At 36.1% G+C, this 22,746-nt stretch overlaps 1 protein-coding gene across 1 annotated transcript in view; it reads right to left on the bottom strand.

Moving 5' to 3' along the window:
• Positions 1-3,015: 3,015 nt before the first annotated feature.
• LOC150092655 (uncharacterized) overlaps positions 3,016-22,746 on the bottom strand; it is a 32,449-nt gene continuing 12,718 nt past the window's right edge. Inside the window, exon 3 of the mRNA XM_090414251.1 lies at positions 3,016-3,697. Within this exon, the coding sequence (XP_090270377.1) occupies positions 3,537-3,697 (161 nt within the window). The 3' untranslated portion in view covers positions 3,016-3,536. The remainder of the gene's footprint in view (positions 3,698-22,746) is intronic.

Here is a 22,746-nt window from a genome sequence, read left to right as displayed (position 1 = left end):
GTTTGAGTACTGCTGTAGAAGTGCCTTTGATTTTATCACCCTTTGATGCATAAGTTATGGTGTTATGAAGTGTCCAGTAGAACAACGATAGGCTCTCACCTCCAGATCATCAGTAACACACGTGATATCATTCTCTTTTTTAAGTTTTTTTTTTACATTTTTAAATTTTTTTAAAAAAAAGAATTTTAATTAGGAAAATATTTTTGGAAATTTTTCTAGTGTTTTTCCCTTTTCCTTTGGGGGGGCGGGGCTTGGCCCCTCCTTGGGTACGCCAATGCTTCTACACATATATTCAGTTATGAAATGAGGGAAGTTCCTTTAATTTTTGCATTTTCATGTGGTTGCATTATTAGATGAAGTATTCTTTCAGATATTTTTCAATCTTTCTTCATTCTGCAATTTGGCTGCAGCATGCTTAATTAAATTTCAAACATTCTGAATTAAATTTTATAAACAAATGTTTTGAATATACATTTTGTTCAAAAAATGTATATTTTTTTGAACAAAAAATATACATGCATTAACATTTATCATATTTTAAGGAGTGTATTTTTTAACTCCAAAACATTTGTTTATAAAATTTAATTCAGCATACTCCATCCAAATTTTCGGTGTCAAATCATGGTTTGGCACATCCCTAATAATAATTTTATACATAGGTACAAGATGTCATTGCTTTTTACCTCTTGGCCAGCAAAACCTAAAATATTTATTATTTGGCCATTCATAGAAAACGTTTGCCAACCCTTGCTCTAGATAAAGCTGTTACCAGCAACTTCAAAAAAAAAAAACCCTCTAATGTCTTTAATTCCTAATAGAGCAGATGGAGTTAGTCTCAACCCTTCAGCTATCACTAATTCATACAGTAGCTTCAAGGGTTATCTTTCAAATTTGTCCCCCCCCCCACAAAAATCTAGCCAGAGAACAAATGCAATTATTTCATAACTAGGTACTACAGAATAACAACTGAAAAAAGCACAGAAGAGTAAATTATAATTTGTGCCAAAATTAGGTAGTTAATGTAGAATATTAAGTCCAGTTTATTTTGTCATTTCTCGATATTGATGTAGTATTGTAAAAGTTACGAATCACACTGAAAAGGTTTTTTTAAAAATCGGCTCTCATAGTGTAGATACACTTTTTGGGAAACAAGCTGTAGAATCTTTCTTACAAATTATTTGTTGGTGCTTTCCCGGAGTTGGGTCAGAGCTCGATGACTAGTAGCACTCACTTTTTTTCTCCTTCCTGCCAAGATTCCCCTTCAGCTAGGTAGATAACCTAGTAGAAATATGAAGGCATAGGACCTCTTGAGCACTTGACAAGTTATAAGCTGGTTTTACAAAGCAAGAAAAACAAGGAAAGAAAGCCACATTTCAATGGAAGAATAATTTATTTATGGATGCTATTGTCAAATATGAAACATACACCCTGGAATATTTGAATATTTTTAAAATACACAAGAATAATTACATAATGACTTTTTAAAAAAAAAATTGTGATATTATACTACTGTATTCTGTACATGACAGTACAGATAATTTTATTCAAAATATCCTCCTGGAAAATATTTTTCATCATAAAAGCAGGTTCTAAAAATATCAATTAAGACACAATATATGGCATCACAGGCTTAGCTGCTTTAGCTGTAATTCCAGCCAATCAAAAACATCACAATAATTTTATTCATGAATAGTAGAATTTGGTAAATAATTTGAATTATATTTACACCACTGAGTGACGTTGTAGATGCATAACATGACATGCCACATATATTATTATTATTATTATTATTATTATTATTACGGGTATCTCCATGGAGTCAGTAGACTCATCGCGGGAGACCCAAACTAGCAAAACAATATCTGTCATATCTCTTCTTGAATTCATTTACAGATGAAGAGCTCACAACAAAGTCAGGCAATGAATTCCACTCATTCACCACCCTCCAGGCAAAAAACCTTGTTCTGACACCTTTGTTAACCACACTCTTCTTTAATTTCCAGAGATGACCTCTTGTTCTTCCATCACTATCACACAGCTGAAACATTTCCCCTGCATCAATCCTATAAAAACCTTTTAGTAATTTGAATGTTTCTATCATATCCCCTCTTCTTCGCCTATCAGCCAATCTCTGCAATCCACAAGCTCTCAATCTATCAATGTAGGGAGCATTTTTTATATCACTCACCAACTTGGTCACTCTTCTCTGAACCCTCTCCACAGCCTCCTCATCTCCAAGGAATCCAGGTGACCAGACCTGAGCACAGTAATCCAAATGTGGAAGTATCAATGCTTTATAAAGGGGAATAATAACCTCTTTATCTCTGGATGTCAGTGTGTTCCTCAACAACCAAGTAATCCTATGTGCAATCTTGGACACCTTAGCAATGTGTCCTCTGAACTTCATCTCCTTATCTACCAATACCCCTAAGTCCCTAGCCTCATCAATCTCTTGGAGTACCTTTCCATCTATGTAGTACACAGCTGGTAATCTTTTAATCCCAAAATGCAAGACTTTACACTTTTCCACATTGAACTGACATCCATTTTCTTTTGCCCATTTTACCAGCTTATTTAAATCCTCCTGCAAACTTTCAACATCAGCTTGATTTTTTATTGCACTACACAACTTTGCATCATCAGCAAACAACTGAATATCTCCCTTTAAGCCGTTTCCTATATCATTTATATACAAATTAAACAACATTGGCCACACTTAATTGTAATATTAATCATTTAGTCACTATGGCCAGGATGTACCCAAAACCTATAAGCTAGATGTGGATTTGAATTCCATTGTAGCATTGATGTCTGTGAATGTCCTTGCATGATATTTGCAAACATCTTGCTTGTGTGTAGGCCCAAAAAAGAGACAAACTGATAAAAAAAATTACCAGTTTGTCTCTAAATTAAAGTTAGTGAATTATCTAATAATGTACAATAGGTTTACAATTTTTTTGCAGGTGGTATTGTTGTCATCATGTGACCCCCCCCCCCAATTGCTGCTTCGATTAACCTTGTAAAAAAAGTTCTGGATTAAGTTGTGGATAGGATTATGTTCTTTATTATTATATTTAAAAACTTAAGTATTCAAAATACTACTCTCAGTAATACTGAAAATGATTTAATTACATACATGTTTTGAAACTGCTGCAATGTAAGGAAAGAAGTGGTGAATGAAAGTGGCAATGCAATAATCCCCCTTCTAGCACCCACCAAATGCCCACTGAGGGATACACTTTTGAGGGAATTTATTCTTTGAAACCAGTCCAATGAGCACAAAGTTCTGTTCCAAATTCAGCACAATGCACTTTTCATTAAAATGAACAGTTTCTTTGATTTCCCCACTCATTACAGTATGAGTATATTGCAACTGTCTGATCTGAGAATATAATTTTCTGAGATGAGGAAATGGCGATGAAGTTCTAAGTGAATAAGTTTTATTTTTACTTTAAACTATTAAAAACAAATCTACAGAGAAATTACTAATCTTGAGCCTTATAACTTGACCATTAATAACAGGCAGAAAAATTCTTTTAATTTAAATTAACTGATTTTTCAATGGTGGTTTCACTCTGTAACAAATATTTCTCCATGAATTCTCTAATAGCTGGGTTAACTATATCAGCATGCTTGTTGAATGCATAATGACCACCATGTTTGAAGATCAATACTTTTACATATTCCTTGTCAATACCTACAATAAAATAATGAACTAATTTAATAATTGAAAGTGAAACTTATTAAGAATATGATGAGTAAAAATAAAATTATTCTGTTACTCTTCTGATATGCTTATTCCATTTCTTAAAAACAATTTTATAGTATACAATATTCAGATATGTTCTGGTATACTATTAAGGATATACCAAATCAGGAAATTAATTCTAAATATTAATTATAATCCTAGGATAAAAATTTTCCAAACAGGTCAATTGTCAAGTCTCTGTGCTCTTACTGTTTTTCTTATCATACTATTCTAAAGCACTCCAAACTGTCAAATATATTTTGTTTATTTTTCATCTACTTATTGTTAAGTGATCATATCTCTTAGATTGGCTCTACTTACAATTCTTGAATAATAATGTGTCAAGCCATTTTTTGATCTTCATTATTAATGTGATTCTGCCATTGAATGCTATATATCTATTCATTCCTAATTTTCCTCATGACTAATCTATGGTCTCCAGTCTTTGGCTGTTGGAAGTTTATTTTGCACTTGGTTAGACTATAATAAATTTAGTTTAATCCTTTATCCAAGTGTAAGCAAACAAAATTTGCACCTCAAAATATCTTCAGGACTGAGGTAAGGTGGTACATCCCCGGGCAACTCACAGCAAAGATGGACCAAGCTCTCCTCACTCCTTGTCTCAGTATCTCCCATAATGCAAAGCACATCTCCTTGCAGACATGCATTAACGGAAGGGCCACTACCCAGATCGGTTTCAACCTTTATTGAGGTCTCATCAGTGGGAGGCAGATCCAGAGTGGTGATACTAAGGCAAAAGCAAAACAGAGAGGTCATATTTACCTATACGAGTTGCCAACAGGTGTACCACTTTATTATTAAATTACTCTGGATTTAGAGAAAGATGTCGGAAGTTTATTTTGCACTTGGTTAGACTATAATAAATTTAGTTTAATCCTTTATCCAAGTATAAGCAAACAAAGTTTGCGTCTGAAAATATCTTCAAGACTGAGGTAAGGTGGTACATCCCCAGGCAACTCACAGCAAAGTTGGATAAAGTTCTCATCACTCCTTGTCTCAGTATCTCCCATAATCATCTCCTTGCAGATATGTATACTACTATGCATTAAGGGAAGGGCCCTTCCCTTAATGCATAGCAGTTATTTGCATAGCAGCTATAGGATTAAACTAAATTTATTATAGTCTAACCGTGTGCAAAATAAACTTCCAACATCGTTCTCTAAATCCAGAGTACTTTAATAATAAGGTGGTACACCTTTTGTCAACTCGTATAGGTAAATATGACCTCTCCATTGCTTCTGCCTTAGTATCTCCATGTTTGGGTCTGGCTCCCACTGACGAGACCTCAATAAAGGTCGAAACCGGTCTGGATAGTGGCCCTTCCCTTAATGCATAGCAGTATACGTGTCTGCAAGGAGATGTGCTTTGCATTATGGGAGATACTGAGACAAGGAGTGATGAGAGCTTGGTCCACCTTTGCTGCGAGTAGTCCGGGAGTGTACCACCTTACCTCAGTCCTGAAGATATTTTCAGGCGCAAACTTTGTTTGCTTACACTTGGATAAAAGACTAAATTTGTAAGTGGAGGTTTCTGTGGTTTAGAAGTTCATAAGGCATATTCCTATAATTGGACCACATTTTTTTATTAAGCTAAAAACACAATTAAGAAATAAAACCCGACAAGTTTCGTAAGTCATTTGACTTACATCTTCAGGGGTAAAAGGTAACTTAATGTTTAAAACACAAAAAAGAGAAATTATTCAAAAATAGTTCATACGATACAGTTGTAGCCATCTGACTGTTCATAAAATTAAAAAATCAGAATGCAGATGCAAAGCAGTGCTAAGTTTAAATAATGCTGGATGATGCCACATTCTGTTGTTCACGTTCATAATATCCGAGGTCTGACTGAAGTATATTTTTTTATCAAAGCTGACCAAACTTGGTGTAGAATTAAGCCCTGGTTTTTATTGCATTGTGTTGGAATTCTAAGCATGTTTGCAGCTTCTTTAAATTTCCTTATGTAACAGTTTTTTTCTATGTAAGACATGTTTGTTTTCTGCCAGAGTACATTGTGGCCGGTGGAAGTGGTATGGAAAGCTAGACCTGATTTGTGTTCTCTTCAGTTTTGCACATCCTTATGGTGTTCGTTCCTGCGTATTTCCTCAGATCTTCCTGTCTCTCCTGCGTAGCAGATGCCGCAAGAACAATAAATTTTATAAACACCTGGTTTTTTTAAAGGATGATGTGGAGGATAGAAATCTTGAAATTTTTTCCAGCAGCAGAAAGGCTACTTTGATGTTATGTTTGTTTAGTAATTTAGCCATCTTGTCTGTAACATTCTTGATATATGGAAGCGCGATAGCGTTTTTGAAATCTTGTTTCTGTGAGATGCTTGTAGGAGGTGTGTGGAGAATTTTTTTGATAGTTTTGGGTTCATAACCATTTTTTTTGAGGATCTGTGTTAAATATTCTAATTCTTCATTTCTCTGTTTTTCTGTGATGGAAATATTATAAGCTCTGCCCTCATGATTTTTATTAGACCTATTTTTTGCGAAGGATGGTGGTGTGAGGCTGTATTAAGAAATCTTCCTGTGTTGGTGGGTTTTCTATATATTGAGAAAGAAGTTTATTATCTTTTTCATTGACTTCTAATAGGATGTCAAGAAAGGGAAGTTTTCTAAGTTCTTCTTGTTCTAAAGTAAATTTTATATTCTTATGTAAATTATTCAGGTAATCTTTGAAAGCAATGAGTTCATCTGTTGTTCCTGGCCATATGATGAAAATATCGTCTACATAGCTTAGCCAAATTTTTGGTTTTTTATGATAATTGATTAAAGCATTATTTTCAAAATTTTCCATAAATATGTTAGCTAAAGCCAGAGAGAGGGAAAAACTCATTGCCAATTCTTCCTTTTGTTCCCAAAATTTGTCTTGATACATGAAAAAAAGTTGTATAAAGTCTTATTTATACAATGTTTATAAAGATGTACAATGTCTGGAGGAAAAAGGTCTTTGAGGAGATTCACAGTTTCGTTTCTTCGAACATTTGTAAATAGGCTGATAACATCCAAACTTGCTAAGATGTCTGAAGGTCCAATGTAAATATCTTTTACCTTCTCAATAAAATGTGCACTGTTCTTGATGAAAGAAGATGTTTTTCCTGTGTGAGGTAAAATCATGTTGGTGAGATGTTTTGCTAAATTAGAGGTTGGAGAGTCTCTTCCATCCACTATCGGTCTTAAGGTAATACCTGTCGTATGTATTTTTGGTACATCATAAATTCTTGGAACTAATGGGTGTTTTGATTGTAGAGTTCTTTTTAAGTTCTTCAGTCCAATTAGGCATCTTTTTAATTAGATCATAGGTTTTATTGTGAACATGCCATGTGGAATCTCTGTCTAAAGGTCTATAGGTATTAGCATCTTCAAGAAGAGTTTTCATTTTATTGTTATAATCTTCAGAGTTCAAAACTACTGTTGCATTCCTTTTATCTGCTTTGATTATAACGATATTTTTGTCTGATTTTAGTTCTTTGAGGGATGTGTATTTCATGTAAGGAAGGTTCCTTTGAGGTAATTTGCTTTGCAATAGTAATGCTGTGCTCTGTAAGCGGATGAGATCTGCTGTATCACTAGAATATAATAAACTAAATTATTATATTCCAGTCTTTGGCTGTTTTATTTCTATAACAGCTCTCAAATCTACAATTTAAAACTGGTTTGAATTACATACTACTAACTTGATGTTGTGGCTAATTTCCCACATGTTCCATAAAAATTTACTTAGCTAGCTACACAGTCCAAATAATAAAAACCTTACTTATTCTGTTTGATAACTTAACTAGAATGTGTTACTCATTTTCTAAGTTCATTACTTATTATTCTTCAGATCCAAAGGTTTTCTATGAGCATATTTGGCTTTTACTCGAAACCTGAAGTGTAAAGTAAAATATTAGCTCTGAATAATGGATATGTGCAATCACAGGCAGACAGTTATAATATTAAAATTATGTGTGTCCTGGTTATATAAGCATTTGGCATATCCATATCCACTCTCTAGCCAAAAGGCTTCAGGTTTGAATACTGCCCTTCGGAATGGATGCTTTTGATATCCCACTTTCATTCATTGATTCATTCATGTGCATTCATACATACAATACACGCACTCTTCCAATATGGATTGGGTCATCATAGTCACCAAGTGTAAGCTAACAAAGGTTGTAAATGAAGTATTTTCAGGACTGGGGCAATTCGTGTATAGAAGCTAATGACTTCACATCGCTTGCCTTAGTATTCCATGATGCAAAGCATCAGGGAATACTTACATATTCTTACAGGTATGTATAATACTATGCATTATGGGAAGGTTCACTACCCAGACTAGTTTCGACCTTTATTGATTAAGTACAGGTCAATCTCCAAAAACTCATGTGATCCCCCAACAATGAGCAACCCAAAGGCTCACCCCACCACTGAGCAGAGCCGCTGATATTTCATCTGGGGAAGGGGGGTAACAGCAACAGCTGTGCCTCAGTTGACTTCATGGGCTACAGCATTGCCATTCATTACCCCCCCCCAGGATGTGGGTGACAACAGCAGCCGAGCCTCAGTTAAAACTTCATGGGCTACAGCATTGCCATCCATCATCCAAGCTTCCAACCAGTTTTGACCTTTATTGAGGTCTCTCCAGTGAGAGCAAGACCCAGAGGTGATACCAGAAGTGGTTGAAGTAATGCAAAAGTCATATTTTCATATACTAGTTGCCAAAGTTGTCACACCTTATTATTAAATTACTCTGGATTATAGAAAGTTGTCGGAACGTTTTTCACTTGGTTATACTATAAATTAAAGAAACCAAGAAATTATATACTTGATTTAATCCTTTATCCAAGTGTAAGCAAACAAAGTTTGCACCTGAAGTATTTTCAGGAGTGGGACAACTCGTATATAGAAGCTAATGACTTCACATCACTTGCCTTAGTATCCCATAATATAGTATAACCAAGTGAAAAAACTTCTCTAATCATTGGGAAACTCTGCAACATCACCCCCTCTACAGGTTAGACCTAGTGCCTTCAGACTTCCATTGTTTGGCACCCTCAAGAAACATCTTTCCAGAAGGCATTTCACTGTGGACAAGGAAGTTCATCAGGTGGTGTGAAGTTGGTTACTGGGTGTGGGCACAAACTTCTTCAGTACTGATTGATAAACTTATCTATCATTGCATGAAGATGCATCAAGTGCGTCAATAAATTTGGAGACTTCGTGGAGAAGTAGTGCATGTTCACTTATTTCTTAGTGTGTCAAATTCCTATTATTAAACATCCTTGAGGAAAAAAATGGTGTTATCTTACTTTTCAGAAATCCCTTGTAATAATAAGGTGTTACATTTTCACTACTTGTATATGGGACATATTGATTTCTGCATCACTTCAACCTTGGTATCTCTCCTGGGTCTGACTCCCACTCGTGGCATCTAATAACGTTCATCTTTGCATCATGGGGAGTAGAGTTCTGCTCAGTGGAGGGTTTTTGCCTGTCACTGAATTTTCTGTACTGGGTTGATTCAAGTCAGAAGTGATGAGTTTAGTAGTGATCCTTTAGGATCACTCAGTGATTTTGGAGAGGTACCCCTGCACCTTAACAGTACCTCAACAAAAGTCAATACTGGTCTGGGTAGCGGTCTTTCCCACAATGTATAGCATTAAACCTACTGAAAAGGTGTGTGTGTTTTGCATTATGCGATATGAAGGCAATTCATGTTGAAAGTTTTTTCAAGAGGCTAATTTCTTAGTTAAAGAAATTAGCCTCTATTAGTCCCTATATTAGCCTCTATATACAAGTAACCCAGTCATGAAGTGACTTCACATGCATACTTTGTTTGCTTACATTTGATAGGATGAAAGGAATAAAGGATGAAACTGAGAATATAATTTCTTGGCATCTTTAACTTATAAGGCAATTAATGTGAAGTCATTAGCCTCTATATACAAGTATACTAGTCATCTTCAGATGCAAACTTTGTTTGCTTACACTTAAAGGATAAAAGAGTAAACAATAATATAATTTCATGGTGAGTTTAATTAAATTTATAACCAAGTGAAAAAATTTTCTACAACTGCAGATTTGGAAGCTAATGGTTCTCTTCTAATCCTGGATGTCAAACTGATATATGAGTCAGAAAAATTGAAGATATTTATTCACAAAAAAACCACATACAGCAACAGATACCTTCATGTGCAATCTCATTATTGCCTGCCCAAAAAAGTTTGGCACCATTTCTACATTAGATAAATATGCTTGCTTCCTCATATGTGAAGAAGAAGAGATCACCAAAGACTAAAGTTTCTTCTAAACAACCTTTCAGAAGAACAGTTATCATAAACAGACAATAAACTCATATTTAATCCCTCTACTCATTGTTTTGAAGATAATAATGATATGAAAGCTCTGTTTCACCAATGTTAGCCAAAATTCTGAAAAATTATAAAATCTACAATTCTTTTACTTCTCTGACTAAACTCTGTTCCTTGCTTCCTACAGTAAAACCAAAACATGACAGCTTAAAATATCCAGGAGTCTACTGTATTTAGTATAAATGCAATATACCATATTTTGGGCAGACAGAAAATTCCAGTGAACCATGTATAGAGGAACATATGGAAAACATCACATATGGCAGAGCTAGGGCCACTGCTCTATTCAGTCATGTTCTTAATTCTGTTAACTGTGATGATGAAAATTCTACCACTCACGCAGTAATCCTGGGAAAATCAGAAAACATATTTAAATGCTATGATGAGAGTGAAAGAAAAATTGTTGGTTAACAGAAATTGTTCTCAATCAAGTCTACCTTAATACTAACCTAAGCTATAATCTCTCAGATTATTAATCCTCAGCTATCCCACTGTGGTGTTCAGCAATACTGTGTGATCCAGAATGTCTTAAAATGTCAGCAATTAGTTTATAACTTAGTTTAAGTTTTCTTCTACATACACACAAGGGTGTGTTGAAAAGTTGTGATAATCACCATGAAGTAATTGAGGTAGAACCATGTAACTTACACATTATTTTACATATTCCCCACAAAGTGTTATACACTTGTTACAATGATGCTGCATCATTTGCAATCCTCTGAGAAAAAAAGTTTTTCCTTTGTTGCACAAAACACTCCTCAGCTGCAGATATGACATCAATCTGTGGTAAATTTTGTTCCTTTCAAGTGTTTCTTTAAATTTGGGAATAGGAAATAGTCAGATGAGGCAAGGTCTGGCAAATAAGGAGGATGAGGCAGACATTGAAAGCCCAAGGTGTATATTGTCTGCTGGGTTTCATGAGCAATGCAAGCAAATGCATTGTCCTGCAAAAGCAACACACTTCTGCTCAGTTTCACTGTTGCATTTTTCCTTCAGTACCTCTTTCAGTTCCTTCAGAGCTGTTGAATAAGCTGCTACTGTAACAGTTTCACCTTTTTTGAGGTACTTGGTAAGGATTACACCATTCCATTCTCAAAAGACAATGGCATGAACCTTCTCAGCTGACTTTGGGGTTTGGAACTTTTTTTTTCCCATGGAGAACCTTTGTGTCTCCACTCCACTAATTGTTGTTTGGTGTCTGGGTAATAATAATGAAGCCATGTTTCATTACCAGTCACAATATGGGCCAAAATATTTGCACCTGATTTCTCATAATGACTTGTTCCCTGGATATCTCCAAAGTCTTTGCAATATTTTTGGCTGATATTTGTCTATTATCAAGGATCATCGCATGCACTGCATTGATGTTTTCAGGTGTGATTGCTGTGGAAGATCTTCCTGATCTAGGGTGTCTTAGGATGCCCAGTTTTAAACTTGACCACCTATCTGGCAACTGCTGGATAAGCTGTGACACAGTCCCTTATTAAAGTCTCATACAAAGTTCAGTGAATCTAAGTTGCAGACTTTTCTTGCAGCATGAGAAACTTGATTATTGCCCACACCTCTGTGTCTTCAAAACCTCCGACGTCTTCTTATATATCCTAAAAGAAAATGAACAAATTATTACAATTTGATGAAACATGGGGGTTAAAGGGGTTCTAAGATACGTTCTTTCTTGTGGTTATATCAGTTGCTTTAATATAATTTTTATTCAAGTGTTTATCAGACCTTTTCAACCCCTCCCATTGTGAGTGCGTGCGTGCGTGTGTGTGTGTGTGTGTTAATTTAATAAATTGCTTTGAGAAAAGAGTGTAGGCTTTACTCTTTGGAAATAAAAAAAATTACATCTGTCTTTGTACTATCATTTATTATTATTATTATCATGGGAAACTCCAAGGAGTTCTTAGACTCATCGAAGGAAGCCCTAACATCATGTCAAGAACAACTATTCAACATTCACACAGTATCTATCATACTTTGCCTTGAACTCACTCACAGCCATGACACCCACAACAGACTCTGGCAGCTTATTCCATTCATTCACCACTCTCCAAGTAAAAACCCTAGCTCTAACATTCTTGCTAACCACACTCTTGCCCAGTTTCCATGAATGGCCCCTAATCCTCCCACCATCAGTCCTGTTCTCAAAAATATCCTCTGAATTAACCTTATAGAAACCCTTCAGCAATTTGAATGTCTCAATCATATCTTCCCTTTTCCACCTATCGACCAATTTCTGCAACCCACAAATCTTCAATCTGTTTTCATCAGGTTCATTCTATAGACCTGCTATCATCTTGGTCACTCGCCTCTGGATCCTCTCAACCTACTACCCATCAAGAAGAAACCTAGGTGACCAAATCTGGGCACAGTAATCTAGATGGGGTCTTATCAAGGCTCGATACAGAGGAACAATAACTTGCTTGTCTCTGCTCGTCAAAGTATTCTTCAGTAACCAAGTGATTTGATGAGCTGATTGAGCCACTTTTGCAGTGTGCACCCTAAACTTCAACTTGCTATCCACCAACACTCCCAAATCCCTGGCCTCATCAATCTCATGGAGTACAGTTCCACTAATGTGGTATACTGCTGCTAATCTTTTCACCCCAAAATGCATAACTTTACATTTTGCCACATTAAATTGACATCCATTCTCCTTAGCCCAGTCCTCCAAACTATCCAAATCATCCTGCTAAATTTTGACATCATGTGTATTTACTATTGCACTACCCAACTTTGCATCATCAGCAAAAAATGAACAGTTCTTCTCAGATCCTTTCCTATATTGTTAATGAACAAATTAAATAGTAGTGGTCCAAGAACAGAACCTTGTGGCATACACTAGCCACAGGCCGTCTTTTGGACTCTACTCCTGAATAAACAACTCTCTGATATCTCTCCATCAACCACCCTCCTATCCATTTCACTGACCCTATATCCATCTCATAAGCTGCAGTTTACTGATTAGAATTCCATGTGGTATCTTGTCAAAGGCCTTAGCAAGGTCTGGCACTGTAAACCCATTACCCTAATCCAGTTTAGCTGTCACTGTGTTATGAAACATGAGCAAGTTACTGAACCATGATCTATCCTTCGCAAAACCATGCTGTCCCCTATACAGTATCCCATTTTCATCTATCCATTCCTGTATTTTCCACTTCACTACTTTCTCCAAGACCTTGACAACGATTACTGATATGCTGATCAGTGGGTAATTTGCAACAGCAGTCTTGGAACCTCCTTTATGCGGTGGAACTATTTTCCCCTCTTTTCACCACCTCGGGACTAACCCAGACACGAGACTCAAATTAAACAAAATGGTCAGGGGCACTGACAATTCTTTAGCCGCTTCACGTATGACACGAGCTGGTATACCATCCAATCCCACAAATGTATTCACATTAAGATCTTGTAATAGACTATTCACCTCCATTTCATTCACCACAATTCCCGTATAAGCTGTTGGTTCCTTCATTCCTGCAATATCACCACCTGGATGATATACTCTTGCAAAGTGCTCGTTCAGTAATTCCACTATATCAACTGATTCGGTTACCTCCCCATTGGCATTCCTTAAAATCATTCTGCCATATACGTTTTTTCTTTTACATGCAACATATCGAAAAAACTGTTTGGGATTCTCTTTAGCTTGCATGGCTAATTCAGTTTCATAATTCGTTTTTGCTTTTCTCACCACACTTGTTACCCTTCTGGCTTGCGCTTTATACTGTTCATGTGCCTGCAGGTCACCTTTCTCCTTAAATTCCCTCCACAGGTGTTTCTTTTTTTGCAGCTCAAGCTTAATTGTGTTATTCATCCATTTAACCCCTACTTGATTTACTATTCGGACTCTAGGTATACAGTCAGCCTTTACCTCCTGCAAATGCTCCATAACCACTTATCACGCACTATCAACATCCAGCCCTTGCAGTTTTACATGCCATGGCACTGAACCAAGCAATCTCCTCAGCTTGTCATACTTACCAGCCCGGTAATTCCACATGTACCCTGTCTTAATTGAAAATTCCACACATCTAGCCACCTCCCAGGTCAAGACCCTATGATCACACTCACCAATTGGTGGCAACATGATCATATTCATTACAGTCAAATTTTCAGATGCAATTACTAGGTCAAGCACTCTCGAACCCCTAGTGTTTTCCATTACATGCTGTCGCAGATAGTTATCTCTTAATAACTGCATAAAATCCAATTCCTTCCTCCCATGTGTCCTCTCCTCCTTCCAATCAATGTTACCATAGTTGAAATCCCCCATAATAATTACCCTCCTTCCACTTATTGCGTCTATTTGCTTATGCATACTATCTCCACCATTAATTCCATCACCTGGTCTATAGCAGCACCCAACTGAATATTTTGTTCTGCTAGTCTCAATCTCACATCAAATAGCCTCAAATGTGCTCTTTTCTCTATCCTGCAGTTCAACTTATATTCTCCTTGGCTGTAGTTCATCAGCTATCATCAATAACATTCCTCCCCCCCCATTTTATTCTCTCTGTCCCTCCTGAACACACTATACCCCTCACATTCTATCCCACTAGCTATATCATCTTCTGTCAGCCATGTTTAACTAATGCCAATAACCTGTGGCCAGGAAGAGCCAACCAAGGCCAAAAATTCTTCCTTTTTGTTCCTAATACTCCTGGCATTAGTACACATGAAATGTAGAAGCCTGTTAGACCCACCCCTATCTTGATGCCTTATACTAACTATCCCATTCTGATTTGTTGTCCTTTGTACTAGCTCAGGCATATTATACACATTCTTACACTCAACTGCCTCCCTGAAGTCTGCATATCCACCCCCCCCTTTATAACTCTAGAGTCCCTGATTCTGCACATCCGCTTTCACTTCATTCAACCACACTTTTTCCAGTCTCCGCACACACACACACACACACACCAAATCCATAAGGAATTGGTGTGCAGTCCAATTTTCATCAAACATTCAATGGTTTTATGTACTGAATATGTTGAATGTAATGTTAAACTGACGAGTAGAGTTTCCAGCCTCATTTCCCTCTCCTGGAACCAAAAATAAATCAAACATTATGTATCTAAATAGAATACTACAGTCACTATTACTTTTAATCAGATAACAACCTCAACAGCACTGTAAATATTAATGATGCCCTTTGGTTGGAAAGACCTGTTTTTGAATTCCATTTAGGACATCAGGAACATTTATCAGGGTATAATATTTTAAATAGCAGCTTCACACATGTAAGAGAAAACTAAATAGAATTGATTACTGCTACATATTTCACTATTAGAAATCAATATTAGTAACATTATACAAGAAAGGAAATAAGCTAGAATGTAAAAATTATAGAACAATTGCCTTGATAAGTCACCTTGGTAAAGTGATGATGATCATATTGACAGAAAGATTGAGAACACAATTGGAAGCATACCTTGCAGACGAGCAAGCAGGATTTAGGATGGATAGAACTACAATTCAACAGATTTTGACAATACAATGAGGTTAATAGCAGAGAAAGCTAGGAGAAAAAACAAAAAACATATATACTTGCTTTGTTGATTTTCAGAAAGCATTTGACAGTATTGACCAGAAAGTGACAATAGCAGTTCTGGAATCCTATGGAATTGATAAAAAACTAATAGCTATATTAAAAGATGTTTATCAGAATGCAATTGCAGCAGTTAGAATAGGTGATGATTTGGGGAAATGGTTTAAAACAAGCAGAGGTATCACCCCAATATCACCAAGCATTTTCATCGCACATTTAGAAAGAGCAATGGACAAACTGAAGGAAGATGCCAACGGAATGAGAATTAACAATCTGAGATTTGCAGATGACATTGTTATTATTGAAGAAGATGAAAGAGAACTACAAAAAACACTGAAACTGTTAAATGAGGAAGGGAAGAGATTTGGACTTGTTATGAACGTGGAAAAAACAAAGACAATGGTATTTGGTGAGAAGAAAATGAAACAAAAGATACAAGTCAATGGAACTGATATAGAAAATGTAGAACAATTCACATATTTCGGAAGTAAACTGACATATGACTTGGACTGTAAAAAAGAAATAAAGATCAGGATTGCAAAGGGAAGAACAAATCTGAAGGCCATGGATAACATCTGGAAAAGTAAAGTAATCAGCCTGCAAACAAAACTAAGAGTACTGGAAACATGCATCTTCAGCAGTGTACTGTATGGATCTGAAACGTGGGTAATAAATAAGGAATCAAGAAAAAGAATTTTGGCATTTGAAAGAACTTGTTACAGGAAGATTCTAATAGGATGGGTACAGAAAATCACCAATGAAGAGCTCTATCAGAAGATACAACCAAAACAGAATCTAGTGCAGAAGATTATAAAATGGAAGCTGCAATTATTTGGACACATCTGTAGAATGAGTGAGGACTGGAAGATAAAGACATTTATGTTTGGTATTTTGGATGGTTTAAACAGAAGAGGTAGACTATACAGAGAATGGATAGACGATATAAAAGACTGGTGTGGAATGGGTGTACAAAAACTGCGACACTGTGCACTGGACAAAGAAAGGTGGAAGAAAATAGTGAAGCAGGCATCAGACATCAACAGGCAGTGAGCCCATGGTTCGCGATGATGATAATGATGATGATATATTTCACTCAATATGCCATAAGCTACATTCAGGGAGAAGGCAGGAGAATTAGCTACAATATTTAAATTATGAACACAAGAATGACATGCAGAACATATACAACATCACAGCTGTACAAGTATGAAGAAACACTATTAGAGTTCAGAGAAGTAAGAATAGTTATATAATTTAAAAAAAATTATAAACAACTAACCTTTTCAACCAAAAGGGGTTGAAACAACCCCTTTTGGGTTGAAAAGGTTAGTTGTTTTTTGCAACATTAAATTGACAATCATTATCCTTTGCTTGCAATGCCAATTTATTTAAATCATCCTGCAGGATATCTACATGTTTATTAATTATTGCTCTCCCCATTTTTGCATCATCAGCAAACGAATGAATTTTTCTTCTTCTTTCTCATCAATCAGATGATGTGTTGAGTACCCTGTATGCAAATTTTGGCCTCAAGGGCTCACTTTAGTGAATACAGAAGTGGTGAACCACTTCTGTATTACTTGATGCTGGATCATGCCTTATTTCACATAATATACATCTGTTATATATCTGAATCTGAAGACTGGTCCCTATCCTTCTTTCTTTTATTCTTAATCCCCCCCCCCCCCAATGCTTTTAGAGGGCTAGGGGTGAACCTTTCCTATCTTACTTTGTTCTTCTCATGCAGTGGGAGTCTGCTTTCTCTCCTGTCATGCCTAGCTAAAGCTAGGACAAATGCACAAGAGGAATGACAAACCAGCTGCATTAAAATTGCCAAAATCCCCTATGAATAGAATATCATTACTAAGTCAAGATTATGCTACTGCATCCGGAACAGCTAAAGCGATTGTTTTTAGATCACAGGAAACAAATGAATGTCTCCTGTTTTTAGATCACAGGAAACAAATGAATGTCTCCCATTAAATCTTTTCCTATATCATTGATATAAAAATTAAAGAGTAGTGGTCCTAGTATAGAACTCTGGATACTCCACTAGTCACCCTGATTCTCCTAGATTCCACTCCACCGTATATTACTCTATTTCAACTATTTCTGTCAGCTCCCCACATCCATACTACCAGCTTTATATCCATTCCCATTTTCTTCAACTGAATAGTTAGAGCAAATGAGAATGCAATAGTTTTCCATGTAGTATTCTGTCAAATGCCTTAGCAAATTCCAGCAGTATAATGGTGTAGCCATTTCACTTATTTAATAATGCTGTCACTGTATCAAAAAACATCAATAAATTACTAAGGCAAGACCTACCTTTTACAAAGCCATGCTGCACAACATAAAGTATTGTATTCCATTCCCATCCACACATTGCTGGATTTAACATCTTTAATTAACTTTTCCAATACTTTAACTACCACTTCTCAAATATTTACTGGTGTGGTGAACTTGCTACTTCTGTCTTGGGGTCACCTTTATGTAATGGAACTATCTCACCCTTTATTTACTCACTTGGAACCTTTCCAGAGGCACAATTTTGTTCCACAATTTCCTTAGTGACACTGCTAGTTCTCTTGCACATTTACACACACATGTCATCCAGTCTCACTGCTGTATTCACATTGATATTTTTCAGCATACTGAGCACCTCCTGTTCATCTACCCTAAATTCCAACATCAGAAACTGTAAAATCTCCACCTGGATGATACAACTTTGCAAAGTGATCACTCAGCAGCTCAACTATTTCTTTTGCTTCAGTCATCTTTCTACCACCATCACCATTGATTAAAGTCATCCATTCATAGTCATTCTTCTTCTTTCTTGCTACATAATGAAAAACCTCTTTTGGATTTACTTTGGCCTGCTTAGCTAATTTTCTCTCATAATCAGATTTGGCCTTTCTTATCATACTAGTCATCCTTCCTCCTTGCACTCTGTACTGCTCATGAGTATGTTGATCACCTTTTTCTTTATATTCCTTCCACGATGTTTTCTTTCTTTTCTTTTGATTTAAAAGCTACTTATCCACTTTACCCCATTTGGTTTATCCTCCTGGGGTATGCAGTCTGATACTGCTTCTCTCAAACAATCCTTGATCACTTCACATGCACAACTAACATTTACTATGTTTTGTTTATTTAGTATTGGAAAGGGAAGGGGGGACATTATTTACTACACACAGTTTCACTTCAAAATGAATACATTTATTACAATCAAGAGCCAAGAGGCTATTTTTTTTTTTTTTGGCAACGTAAATTAAGTTAAGGGGAATAATAAATCCCTCATTATTTTTAGAGCTGAATAAGAAACTTGAAGATCAAGATCTAAGAGTTTCATATTTAACACCAGTCAGTATGAGAGAAATCATAGATTAGTTCAAATGTTTCTCTGTGGACAGCATATTAACAATTTTTTAAATTTTTGTCTCACCACCTAAACATGAGAAACACATTCTATGGTTGGAAGATTTAGGATTTATAAATTGAATAGCTACTAGAATGATAAATAGAAATCTTGAGCAGAAAATGTTGCCAAGTATTTTTAGATGCTGACAAAGATACTGATATTTTGTCATGTTTGAGAGATAGTCAGTTTGCTTGCTTTGAGAAATGAAACCAGAATTCTGGCAGTAAACACCTTGTCACCTTCTGGAGGAGACTGGCTAACTTACCAACAACTGGAAAGTCCTTAAAAATTCAATTTTTAAGGACTTTCTCTCCAGACATCTAACACCAAAATCATTTAGATGCAGTCCATCAGCATTGTACAAATCTTTCTTTCCATCAAACACAGACCACAACTCCGAAATCCTAGATCATTCCTTCTGCACGATCTACATATAGACTCACTGGCTATCAATGCATTCTCCTCATTTGCCTCTATCATAGCATGGTTAGGAGACTTACAATCTTCATCTTCTTGCTCTTCAGTTTTGTCTCTTCTAACAACTCCTTTACATTTTCTCACATAGAATACCCCTTGCTTCTCAAATCATTTGTACCAACCAAGACAATAATGTATTATTATTATTATTATTATTCCAGGCAACTCCAAGGAGTCAACAGACTCAGAGGAAGGCCCTAACATCATGTCAAGAACAACTATTCGACATTCACACAGTATCTATCATACTTTGCCTTGAACTCATTGACGGTCGTAGCACGCACAACTGGCAACTTATTCCACTCATTCACCACTCTCCAAGTAAAAAACCTAGCTCTAACACCCCTGCTAACCACATTCTTGCCCAGCTTCCATGTATGGCCCCTAGTCCTCCCACCACCAGTCCTATTCTCAAAAATATCTTCTGGATTAATCTTATAGAAACCCTTTAGTAATTTGAATGTGTCAATCATATCACCCCTTTTCCGCCTATCAACCAATTTTTGCAACCCACAAATCTTCAACCTGTTCTCATAAGGTTCATTCCAAAGACCTGCTATCATCTTGGTCACTCATCTCTGGATCCTCTCAACCTCCTCCCCATCAAGAAGAAACCTAGGTGACCAAATCTGGGCACAGTAGTCTAAATGGGGTCTCATCAAAGCTCGATACAGAGGAACAATAACTTGTTTGTCTCTGCTTGTTAAAGTATTTTTCAGAAGCCAAGTGATTTGATGAGCTGATTTAGCCACTTTTGCAATGTGCCCCCTAAACTTGAATTACCTATCCACCAACACTCCCAAATCCCTGACCTCATCAATCTCCTGGAGTACGGTTCTACCAATGTGGTATACTGCTGTTAATCTTTTCACCCCAAAATGCATAACTTTACATTTTGCCACATTAAATGGACATCCATTCTCCTTAGCCAAGTCCTCCAAACTATACAATCATCCTGCAAAATTTTGACATCATGTGTATTTACTATTGCACTACCCAACTTTCATCATCAGCAAACAAATGAACAGTTCCTCTCAGATCCTTTCCTATATCGTTAATGAACAAATTAAATAGTAGTGGTCCAAGAACAGAACCCTGTGGCATACCACTAGCCACAGGTCATCTTTTGGACTCAACTCCTGAATAAACCACTCTCTGGTATCTCTCCATCAACCACCCGCCTATCCTTCTCACCAACCATATATCCATCCCCATCTGCTCCAGTTTACTGATTAAAGTTCCATGTGGTATCCTGTCAAAGGCCTTGGCTAGGCCCAGTAGACTCACTGCAAACCCATTACCCTTATCCAGTTCAGCCGTCACTGTGTTATAAAACGTGAGCAAGTTACTGAGGCATGATCTACCCTTCACAAAACCATGTTGTCCCCCATACAATATCCCATTTTTATCTATCCAATACTGTATTCTTTTCTTGACTAATTTCTCCAAGACCTTGACAAGGATTCCTGATATGCTAATTGGTCAGTAATTTACAACATCAGTCTTGGAACCTCCTTTATGCAGTGGAACTACTTTCCCCTCTTTCCACTCCCTCGGGACTAACCCAGACCCGAGACTCAAATTAAACAAAATGGTCAAGGGTACTGACAATTCTTTAGCCGCTTCATGTATGACACGAGCTGATATGCCATCTGATCCCACAGATGTGTTGACATTGAGGTTATGCAATAGACTACTCACCTCCACTTCATTCACCACAATTCCCGTATAATCTATTGGTTCATTCATTTCTGCAATGTCACCACCTGGATGATATATTCTTGCAAAGTGCTCACTCAGTAACTCAACTATATCAACTGATTCAGTGACTTCCCTACCATCGGCATTCTTTAAAATCATTCTGCCATATACATTTTTTCTTTTACTTGCAACATATCGAAAAAACTCTTTAGGATTCTCTTTAACCTGCATGGCCAATGTTCTTTCGTAATCCTTTTTTGCTTTTCTTACCACACTCGTTACCCTTCTGGCCTGTGCTTTATACCGTTCATGTGCCTGCCGGTCACCTTTCTCCTTAAATTTCCTCCATAGTTGTTTCTTTTTTTACAGCTCAAGCTTAATGGTGTTATTCATCCATTTAACCCCTACTTGATTTATTATTCTGACTCTAGGTATACTGTCAGCCATTGCTTCATGCAAACACTTCTTAACTGTTTGTGAATTTCCTTCAACTTACCTTTTTGCATCCAGATGGTGTGGCTAATATAATGAATTTTTGAACCGAGAACACGATTTTGTCACAGTTTCGTTAAGTACAGAATATCACATTTTCTTTTCACATGATGTTTTATATTTATTTCTGACTTGACTTCAAAATTATAATACAGCACAACTAGACACTTCTTCAATAAATATTCCTACACTGGACAACAACTGCTAGCTATTAGCTAAATTACTTTTGTCATAAAAAGGTGCTGTAGTGTAAGCTACATGAAAAAAAAAATAAAAATATGAAATTTTTTGAAGTAGATTAGTTTGAAGATGATAAGGTATTTCCCAGTTTCACTAAATATTTCAGCTTGCTCTATAAAGTTTATAGAAAATGCAAAGAATTAACGTATTTAATTTGTTTTTGTAGCATTCCTTTTAGATAGTTTTTTTTTTTTTTATGTAGGCAGTGTTTGGAAAACATTATTTTGCAAACTATTATTAAGACATATGTTATTTGAAAAATTCTTATATTAATGACAAAGTTAAATTAATAAACCTCCAATTTTTTGGAGAAAGTTGTGGAAAGTTTATCTGCTCAGTTACAAAGTAAATTATAAGACTCCAGTTTTAATTCTTCACACAAGCAAAGCTTGTGTGAAGAATTAAAATAATATGAAATATCTTTACAACTAGGCTTGTATATAGAGGCAATTGACTTCACATCTCCCATAATGCCCAGCACACTTCCTTTCACACATGTATATTGTATGCATTATGGGAAACATCACTATCCTATACATCAGCGTTTCCCAAACTTTTTCTACGACGGAACACTTCACAAATCGTGAAATTTTCACGGAACACCTTAGTTATTTTTTAATGTATTAATTAATAATTAATTGCTAATTTAGCTGACTTTTATTATTAATTAATAATTGATCATTAATTATTAATTAATTAAACATCAATTAAACATAAACATCATTAAATTAATTTGTG

Source organism: Typopeltis vanoorti, chromosome 25 (assembly GCF_054136105.1).
Source record: "Typopeltis vanoorti isolate ZY-2024b chromosome 25, IOZ_Tvanoo_1.0, whole genome shotgun sequence".
Lineage (NCBI taxonomy): Eukaryota > Metazoa > Arthropoda > Arachnida > Uropygi > Thelyphonidae > Typopeltis > Typopeltis vanoorti.
Note: the sequence above shows the minus strand (reverse complement) of the source record. Positions and strands in the feature narration are given on the sequence as shown.